Here is a 10,890-nt window from a genome sequence, read left to right as displayed (position 1 = left end):
TAAATTACAAAGGTTAAGCATTTCTAAAAAATTAGAACACGGGAAAAAGATTAAAAACCAAACTCCAAGTCAACAAGGTGTGGAGCAAGAAAGATTTATGGGCCCATTTGATTTGTGTGTTTAAAGAATAATTTTCAGTTTTATTAAAAACACGTGTGGATAAAAAAGTGTAAAAATACGTGTAATGTGTTTAAAAACTGAAAACATATGTTTAAATTTGGAACCTAATTTCCAGAATAGACCATTCCTTCCCCATAAAACATCCAGAGGTAAGTTATATATATAAAATTTCCTTTTTCCTTTTTCTTTTATTGAAGACGATTGCAATAGCTTTAATTAATAGACCTGCCAGGTCTTGAGGGTTTATCTGGAGAAACTATATATGATTATCTGAACGGAATGACAACTAAAATATGATTTCTAAGCAGAAAGAGTAAAAAAATTGGCTGCTAAGACCTGCCTCAGTTCACGTGCTTACATAAATCATGTTCAAGAGAAAGTCTCAAGGACAGTTAACTTATAAGCATATATAACTGCTAAATGAGGCTCTTAAACCATCACATAGGAATATAGGATTCGTTTATACATATATAACTGCTCTACATTAATTATGCTTTAGAGCACATTTTGGTAGCTATTTGCACCGGGCGTTCTGACACTAGCAACTGGGTCATTTTTTAAACATACATTTCAGATCCAATGTGTTCTTGTAGTCAAGATATAGAAGTGAGAAATAAGCAAAGACTGTTAATATGAATAGTTCAACTGGAATCGAGCCTAGACTCCAACCATATTCCTGTATAGGATAACAAATACTTGCAAGGAGAGCCAATTTATACCACAAATATGAACAGGCAGCTAATAATATCCAGTGAGAAACACATCTTCCACACCCAACCCCATAGTCAATTTATGACTACATAGACTTCAAAACCCAGGTGCATACCAGCAACAGACAGCAGTTAGTAATGGCACGAAGGAACAAGTCCAATCCTACACATCCAATCTCATATACGAGAAATTATAAAAAGAAAAAAAAAAAGATAAATATAGAATTTGATGAAATCAGAAAACAAATGAAACCAAACTGTGCACAGGCAGAAAATTCCAACACAAGGGAAAAAACTGAATCGATTTGTTCAAGTTTCTGGAGCTGGGGCAATCGGCTTCAGAAGTGGCTGGAGAGCCTTGACAACAATGCTCATATTTGGCCGGAACTCAGCTTCATACTGCACGCACAATGCTGCCACAGCTGCCAACTGCATTCCCAAACAAAAAGCATGACCACATTTGTAAGCTACTACTTATTAATGAAAATTAGATTTGAGTTTAGATGTGTGTGCGTGTGTGAAGAGAGAGAGAGAGAGAGAAAGAGAGAGAGGGAGAGAGAGACCTTAGCAACTCCTTTAGGAGGATATTCTCCCTTCAGTTTTGGATCCACACACTGTTTAACTTTGTCTTCACTCAACCTTGGAGTAGCCTATAAAAAAGAGTTGCATGATAAAACCATACCAAATTTGAAAGAGCAGGTAGACAAAAGACATACCAGAGAAACAGAATAAAAATAATCACACTGAAAGAACAAGGCAGACAAACTCACCCAAGTCACAAGACTCTGTTGTCCACGAGGCATGGTATGATCAACAGGTTTCCTCCCAGTCAGAAGCTCAAGAAGAACAACCCCAAAGCTGTACACATCACTCTTCTGAGTCAACTGTCCAGTCATTGCATACCTGCAAAATCATTTTAAGAGGACAAATTATACAAAATCTTTCCTAGCCAATATTATCTCTCTAATAAACAATGAAAAGCAGCCATCAATTTATGTCATAAACAATTCTACCTCCATGTATTGCCTTTAAAGAAGTAATCTGCATGGTGATCATACTAATATACTAAGAATGCCTAAAAATATCATTGTGGTGTAGAAAAGCAGCTGCTTCATACACTTTAGAACAATTGGAGGGCTAAAACTTTGCCAAAACTAACAATTAGATCCGTGATGAGAGAGATATTTATTAGAAAAATATAGCCTTCCAGCTTGTGCAAGTATCTAACACAATGTCAGTGTGCTGAATATGACTATTACGACAGTATAAAGTCTATAAGATAAATGCCCCGTCTGGACTACTGAAAGCCATTCAAAACATTCTTAAAATTAACTTATGCTACATAACACCATCAAGTGATTGGGCTCTTTTAATATGGCGACCAAATTGATTTTGAATAAGTGTCATCATAATGTAAACTACCAATTGAAGATCCAAAGAATTCTCTCAAGATAATTTCAAAAAAAGCTTTAGCATTACCTATATTTGATATATATTTGTTTGCTTATTGGAATAAAAACAAAGTAGATTATTATAAATATTGATGTATTATTTATTTTGTTCTTTTGGATTGTGCTCCTCAGCAAAAAGGAAGCCAGGGAGATATTAACAAGTGACCCCATAAGCGTGGTCCTAAGGTGCACTCAACCAACAAAATTTGATCCCTTGTAAATTGCCTTCTATTAGAATATTCTGCTGGGCCAAAAGACTGTCCTATTCCTTAGATGTTTCAAAGGCACTTGCCATCGCACCGATGCTCAACTTGCTTTTCAAGGTAACAGCTGTACTGGCATTAATTCAGGACAAGCATTACCTAAATGGTTCATGTTTCAGAAAATATTTCCCAACCTAACAGTTCTTTCCTTTTTTTTTTTTTTTTTTAATTGGTAAGTTACACTAACACTCGGTGGTCATGAACCCAAGATCTTACCATTCACCTTTTTCTAACAAGAAGAGAAGGTGCCATTTAAGATAAGAGCTCATTGGCATTAGTTAGAGCATTTAAAATGAAAAAATTAAAACAAAAAAGAGGAAAGAAAATAATAATAGCTGTAATAGTATGGTTTAAGTCTGATGAAACATTAAAAACTGATCCTTCACAAGTATGTTGGGGTTGCATCAATCAGTAAAATGTACACAAAAACCATATAACCAAAGCATTAAACTATCTAAACAATAATTTCATGGAAAATAACAATGAAAGTATAAGCACAAGAGAATGGAGTTTCAGAAACATTACTCTGGAGCATGATAACCAAAGGTTCCCAAAACTCGAGTAGAATGGAGGCGAGCAGCATTGTCTGGAGCCTGATTTGAAAGGTTAAAATCTGCAACCTTGGCTTTGAAGTCTTCAAAGAGAAGCACATTGCTAGATCTGATATCCCTGTGTATTATGGAGGGTTGAACCTTCTCGTGTAAATATTCCAATCCCCTTGCTGCATCAACTGCAATTCTAACCCGCTGCATCCAGTCAAGTGTCGGACCAGGTTGTGCCCCTTGAACTCCCTTCCTACCTGTAATTTTTGTACACAGTCATAATTAATTTTATTAAAAAATGGGGGGGGGAGTACTCTTAAAGGATAGAGTCTCCTAATGAATTCAAAATTAAAATGTAAAGAGATCCATAAAATCTACTAAGGAAGTAGATGATACCCTCACCCCCTACCTACCTGTAATTTTTTAATACCAATCATATCAAAATCACACTTTCTACAATACTAATTCAGGTGAGTGAAAGCCAATTGTAGATTTGAAATAGGAAAAGCTGGCTTTGCCTACCGTGCAATATGTCATGTAAAGATCCCATGGTTGCAAACTCATATGCAAGCACACGAAGATTTCCCTCCACACAGTAACCAAGGAGCTCAACAAGATTTTCGTGCTTCAATCTTGAAACCACGGAAACCTATCAAGAATATCAATGCAGCCAGATATGTCAACAAACTAAAAGGAAAATAAAATATCAAACTAAATTGCTTTACTAATAAAGATAAGATACTGGTTCTATATTTATGTTAGAGACACCTGTGTCAAAAAATCAGAATCTGTGTCGGGCTCAGATGAAACATCAAGCTTTTTAACTGCCACAGCTTTTCCATTACTCAAGTTTGCAAAATATACTCTTCCATATGAACCTTCACCAATCAAGGCCTTTGATCCAAAATTATCAGTCTTTTCTTTCAGTTCATCCAGAGACAATGCAGGCACTTCAATTGTTGGTGCTGGCTTTTGCACTTCAGGTTTGACAGGAGCTGCCACCCTAGAGGCTTTTAGGTGCCCTAAATCAAAGAAGATGAGATACAAGTGGTAAAGAACATAAGATTACATATTATTTACTGATCTGTCAAAAGTGAGTATGCATGGCAGAGACTAGAAATTATTACAGATGAATTTATATCTCATTCCACATAAAATTCATAATATTGCACATCAATCTATACAAGTTACTTCACTATTGAAAATACTAATGATGAAGTCAAGCAATTTATCAAAGAGGGAGTTCAGCTCCCATAACAATCACGTTGATATAGGACGTGAACACCCTCTTCGCTAAATTTTTTAAATAAAAAATTATTAGTTTCAAATTCAAAGTACAAACAGGAAGATATTTTAATTCCTATACTACATTCAGATTTCTCACATAACTGACGTAAGTATTCCAAAAAGGTCTTAATCTAGAAGGGAACGGGAAATTAACAAACTTAGAAGGGAAGTTATCAAACCATTCATGAATAAATCCTCGCTAAAAAAAAAAGAAAAAAAGAAGAAGAAAACAATGTCTAGCTGTAGAGCAATGATTTGACAAAGGTGGCACAGCACAGTCAGTATGGCATTCAAATAATGCAACTAGCAATTGTAACGGTGACAGAAGCTGTGTGGTGGCTGTGGCTGTGGCCTAGAGAGCATAAATGCATTATTAGTTCTATATATTGAAGCTTCTAGGTAGCCCCACCAACTTTACAATTCTCAAAATTCAGATCAATATTTCAGGCCTCCAGTCTCTACTTACTGTTGGGAAGAGAAACATATCTACACATGTTACAATTAATAGGATATACGAAGACATTTCAGATGGAACCAATAATTAATTTACTTCTTAACTTCTATTACTATAACCAAATCAGTACACATATATTGTTTTACTTTTTCCATTGGTCAAATTTACACAAGCATAGAGTGAGAGTCAAAAACAATATACCATCTGCATAATTTTTGGGGCTCTTCAAACGCTCATTTTCGGTTGATTGGTAAGCCTCCTCTGATTGACAAGTACAACAGAGCCACCTACGCATTCTGACTCTCTTCCTCAAATCTAGACTCTCTTGAGCACTAGTGGTATCCAGTCGAACAAAGTAACCAGGAGGAGGCGCATGTGCCTGCATGGTGCCACAAATATTCACTGAACATTTAACATCTTAATTTAACAATCAAATTGTAAAACAAATATGCAAATGATATTGAACAATATGCCAACGGGATGCTAGAATGGTGATAAAGGATAAAGGCCAGTAATTTACGATGTTGTATGCAGTGTCGGCTTACAACTGCTGAATTATTAAATCCAAAAAACTGGGTTATTAGCTTGGAAAGCAGAAAACCTAAAAAATATAAATTCAAAAGAGACTAAATTCCATGCAAACAACCTATCTTACAGCATTTGTGTTAGAACCTCATTCCCTCTCCCTTATATGTGTGTGTGTTTGTTTGTTTTTCCAAAAAAAAAAAATCGATGAATCCACCTTGGTTGTGTAAACATTCATTTATTATTAAAAACAATAATTTAACAAAATACAGGAAATAGCCAATATGCAATCTTCCACAATTACAATACAAAAATAACCCCCAAAAAAAAAAAAAAAAAATTTAATGTTCTCACACAGTCTTCAAGTTGTTTTTGTTAAAAGCAGATATTATCACACAGAGACAACTAACACATCCAAGGCAGAAGAAATAATAATTTGAATATCATAAAAAAACAAAAATAATAATACAAAAAAAAAAAAGTTATATAACATGAGAAAGCAGAGCAATAATGTGCTTAATCTGGAAAACCCAGAAATGATTAGGAATTAATTATTAATCATATTAATTTTATTTTATGTAAATCCGGTCAATTATTGAACTAGCTAGGATTTAATCATAGGATTTGTTACCATAATAAAGAAAAAAAAAAAGGAAAGCACAACAAAAACAAAAGTGAAAATTTTCCAAAAACATAACCCAAGATAAGGAAACAATTCCCACATCAATGCAAATTACACAAGTCATTCACAACCCAAAAATTTGAACACAATCAAAATCCCAAAAAGCAACATAGAATCTCAAAATTCCTTATCACCTGGAAAGAAACAAAGAGAGACCCATTAATCCTTACCACTAAACCACGTCGACGTTGAAAATCTCCACGCTCCATAAACCAAAACCCACAATCAAATTTCAAAATTTTAAGAATGCCACCCCAAAATTATAAGCAAAATAAGCAAAACCCAGATCCCAAATTTGATGAATCACTCAACAAATTTGGGAAAAAAAAAGAAGAGAAATATTAAACAAAATTAGCAAAAGATATATAGGGAATAAATTGAATCCTGGGAATGAAAGGATAAAATAGAGAAATTAATGGCGAAGAGAATTGACAGATTGGTAAAAAAACAGGACCCAAATTAGGCTTTAGATCAGAACCCGAAATTACAGGACTGAATAAAAGAAAAACAACAACAATAAATATATACCTTTTTTTTTCTCTCTCTGTCTCTGTCTCTCTCTGTGTCTTTGTCTCTCCAGCTATAGATTGCGTTTTTAGAAAACAACAACAACAGCAGCAGCAACAACAACAACAACAACAACAGCAGCAGAGAGAGAAGTTGTTTTTATGTTTTGGTTACGAGTGTTGGGACTTTTGGGAGAGACGGAAAACCAAAAACTTATGTAAACAGGAAAAAGACAGAGAGGCAACGCGGGGTGGCTCTCTGTTTTTTCCTTTTTACATTTCCTTTTATTGGCACTCCGGGTTAAATTACTTATACCACACACAACACACGTTTTCTCACCGCGTCTTAAAATAGGGAATATTAATTTTTCCACTCTAATAAATCTTTTTTTAACCCGTTACGTGGCGATTCACGAAGATATTTAGGCAAAAATACAAATTACAACGATTAGGTTTGGTTAATTTTCATTCTCGTTCTTTAAGTTTTGTTTGTGGTATTTTGGTCATGTAAGTTTGCATTTTTTTCTATTATAAATTGATAAATTTCTAAGACTAAAAAATTTATTAAAATTTCCACTTTAAAAAAATAAAAAAGTAATCTTTCTTAATGATAACGTTTTTAACGAAATGAAGGACAAACTAACACCGACACGAAATGAAAACTTACTGAGCCAAAATAACAAACATAAAATTTAAAGGACTAAAATGACAAATGATCAAACTTAATTGACGTAGTTTGCATTTTCACACGTATTAGTTAATTATAAATCATATGACTTATCAAATAAATCATGACTAAAAATAGACGTGGATGATTTAATAAGTTGACATTTTTTAAAAATTAATAATTTATTCTATTTTTGTTATTAGATTTGTTGGGAGGAAATAAAAAGAAGAGGAGAAGGTAAAAAGAAAGTGGTGTTATCTGTTTGGGTATCTGCTGATTTTAGAATAAAGGAATGCTTTGTCGGCACTTTTTCTCATTTCTGAGTGCCTTGCACTGCTGGCCTCCTTCCTTCTTTTTGCTCTTCTAATTATTATTCTCTTTTGTCCGTCAACGTATACCTTGCCATTCCATGATTTGGCAGTACATTGTGGGTCAAAATACCCTCTTCTTTAATAATAATAAAAAAAAAAAAAAAAGAGGAAAACTCAATGAATCAAAGAAAGTGTGAGTTCCAATTAGCTTAACTGGTAAAGTCTCTGATGGTTAAATGACCGGACGTCATAAGTTGAAACTCTCTAAAAAAAAAAAAATCATTAAAAGAAAGTTTATGAATGATTATAGTTTTTGAAATTTAAAATGATAAAATTAGTGTAAAAAAAAAAATTCAATTAATCGCTTTTACTCTTCAATAAATTTGATTTTAGTTCCTAATAAATTATAGTGGTCGTTTTTGTTCCTATAAAATGATGTATTAATTTTTAGTTTAATCAAGTTATATAATGGACTAAAATGGTTCATTGGCTAAATTTTAAGGATTAACAATAAATTTAAACTTACACTATTTTTAAAAAATAAAATAAAATAAAGTTATAACGTTTTGTCAATGGTTCAAAATATATTAAACAAATATTGTGAGTAGTTTAAATCATGGTGCACAAGCATGATCAATGACGTTCACAAACCATATCTTATAGCTTAACATTTATTCATTTAAAAAAAAAAAAAAATCAACAAAACTCATTACCTAAAAGCATCGCATGTCAGTTGAACTTGAAAACCAATAAAGAAGGGTTAAAGGGATAGTCCAATCGTATTAGAATCATTTGGAAATTGGAAATTGGTCTCTGTAGTTCGATCTCCCTACTATTTGTTTATAATAAAAAAAATGCCTACGTAAAGCTATCATTTTAACTCCAGTGTTAAAAAGGTTTAAAAAATTATGGATTTTGATGGTTGCAAAATGAGGTGACAACAATTGTACTAAACTACACTGTTACCCTTCTATCTAGAATCTATATTGATTCTTGGGAAGTCTTTCTTCACTAGTTTGTCCTTCAAGTCGTTTGTTCTACAACAAGACCATAAGAGCATTAATGACCCATGCTAGTTGGTTTTCATTTATTGTTATTCAAAGATATGTAAGATCCTAAATTGATCTTTCTAGGTTCAAGCACTTGTTTCATTTTCCAACTTCTGGAGTGTCTCACAATCGAGCAACGTACATAGCAAACATCTTCTTGGGTGGTATATTTTTCTTAGCTCATAAAATACCTTTTTAAAAAAATGTTGAAATTCACTTTACACCCTCTAGGTTTAGGGTCACTTATAAACCAGTTCCTCAACTTTCATACATTGCAACTTACACTATATATTGGCTATTATATCTTGACATTAACTCATCCATAAACGACGTCATTTTGGACAAAAAGTTGACATCATTGTAAATTGAAACCATTGAAGTTAAGCAACCGATTTTGAAGTGGCCCTAAACTTAGAAGGTATAAAGAGTATTTTTGTCTTTAAAAAAATTAGACAAAAAGAAACTTGCATCTAGGATTCACAATCATGCACTCATTCACACCACACATTCTCTTCTTCAAAAGAACAAAGGAAAGGAGGGAAAGTCCCCGTTGCCTCCTTTCGCTCATTTGCACGTTGATGTCACGGGTGGTCGACCGTTCCCCATATATATTGTCTATGCACATGTGCATTCATGTTGAGAGGGAGAGAATGCTTACCAAATCTAAAGGTGCTTCATAAGATGCCTTTCGTAACATACAAATAAACACATTCCAAAATGAAAAGCAAGTTTTATTTTTTTGTACTGTATAACGGCACGATAACCTGAGTCAATATGATGCATATAAATGCTCATGCAATGATGGAAACTATGTAAAACACACATTCCAAATTTCTCTAAATTTGTTTCTCTTGTTAAATGCTGACCATCAATAACTTCATTTCTATAGCAAATATGAAATTTGGATAAAACGTTATGAGTTATCAAGTTTTGAGAGATGAGGAAACAAGACTAGAACTAAAGAAAGGAAGGATGGAAAGTGTTAAAGACAGGGTCTATAGTTTGCACTTCAATGTCTTGTCCATTGATTCACTCCTATTTTGAAAAATACCTTATGTTTAAGTTAGATTCAGAATGATAATTAAGGATGTTGTGAAGATAGCTCGTCAGGACTCAAATCAATAATAGTAAATAAGCAGAAATTAAATAACAAGCACACACAAAGAATACAAGAATTTACGTGGTTCAGCAAACTGTCTACCTCCACGGAGACGATGGAGAAATTTCACTATAAAAAATAGGGAGATACAATAGTGCACAAAAACACTCTCAAGAAACCCAAATCCCAATACACCCTAACTCTCTCTCACCCACAAGACAAGAAAATACTATTCTTCTTCTTATGCGGCTGCTGCTAGGTTATAGGAATTCTCTCTTATTTTTCTCAATCAACTTTGTTGCACCTAGTCACATATATATAGATATATATGTTAAGTCGGCTAATAAGATTCCTATTACAATTGGGATTCTATCAACTTACGTTGACTTGGGCTTGGCAAGTCAAGCCACACGACCCACATCAACAAATCTCCACCTTGGCTTGAATTGATCAAGCTACATGAGCAAACTCCTCCATCACCTCCACCTTAGCCCTTAAGGGCTCACAAGATGCAAACACCAACCAAGTCCAAGTAACTCTTGAACTTATCTGTTGGAACTGACTTTGTTAACATACTAGAGGATTCTCAAGTCTTATTCTTCTGTAGTGACCCCATCTCTTCTACATCCCTGTAAGACAATGGATCTCCACTGTTAGTTATGAGAGCAAAGCTAACCATGTCTTCAAAGCCATATCTCTATGGTGCTTTGTGAACCCGCTTCTCTCTACCTTTAGCAATTGAATAAGACTCTTCTTGTTGCTGTTGTGGATCAATCTCAACATCACCCTTATCACTGGGTGAACTATTCTCGTCAAACTCCACCTCAACAGTTAATTTCTCCTGTGGACTATCATCACATGTCTCTGCTTCATTCTGTTTCAACATAAAGGCTTCATCAAATATGACATTTTTGCTAGTCATCGTTTTCTTCGAGATTGGATCCCAAAGCTTATAGCCTTTAACACCTTTCTTAAAACCAAGAAATACACATTTTCTTGACTTCAAATCCAATTTAGAACGCTCTCCACTCTGCACATGCACATAAGCTAGACAACCAAAGATTTTTAAATTTGAATAATCAACTGGTTTACCTGACCAAACCTCTTCTGGAATCTTGAAATCTATGGCTGATGATGGAGATCTATTAATAATGAAGCTTGTTGTGTTAACTGTCTCTGCCCAGAATACCTTAGGCAACCCTGCATTCAATCTCATGCATCTGG

At 34.0% G+C, this 10,890-nt stretch overlaps 1 protein-coding gene across 3 annotated transcripts; it reads right to left on the bottom strand.

Moving 5' to 3' along the window:
* Positions 1-727: 727 nt before the first annotated feature.
* On the bottom strand, positions 728-6,709 carry LOC115963757 (PTI1-like tyrosine-protein kinase 3). Of its 3 annotated transcripts, none has more exons than XM_031082901.1 (8): positions 6,564-6,709; positions 5,029-5,208; positions 3,855-4,108; positions 3,609-3,735; positions 3,070-3,343; positions 1,601-1,733; positions 1,394-1,480; positions 728-1,259 (listed from the first exon to the last, which is right to left on the bottom strand). In XM_031082901.1, exons 2-8 carry the CDS (start codon positions 5,120-5,122, stop codon positions 1,140-1,142), a joined length of 1,089 nt encoding a protein of 362 aa, XP_030938761.1. In that variant the 5' UTR covers positions 5,123-5,208; positions 6,564-6,709; the 3' UTR covers positions 728-1,139. The 3 variants fall into 3 exon arrangements, with proteins under 3 accessions (XP_030938761.1, XP_030938760.1, XP_030938759.1); XM_031082900.1 differs by lacking the exon at positions 6,564-6,709 and adding an exon at positions 6,205-6,237 and having other exon boundaries at positions 5,029-5,206; XM_031082899.1 differs by lacking the exon at positions 6,564-6,709 and having other exon boundaries at positions 5,029-5,212.
* Positions 6,710-10,890: the final 4,181 nt, after the last annotated feature.

The sequence above is a fragment of the Quercus lobata genome, chromosome 10 (assembly GCF_001633185.2).
Source record: "Quercus lobata isolate SW786 chromosome 10, ValleyOak3.0 Primary Assembly, whole genome shotgun sequence".
Lineage (NCBI taxonomy): Eukaryota > Viridiplantae > Streptophyta > Magnoliopsida > Fagales > Fagaceae > Quercus > Quercus lobata.
The sequence above is the reverse complement of the archived record's forward strand: the minus strand, read 5'-3'. Positions and strand labels throughout refer to the sequence as shown.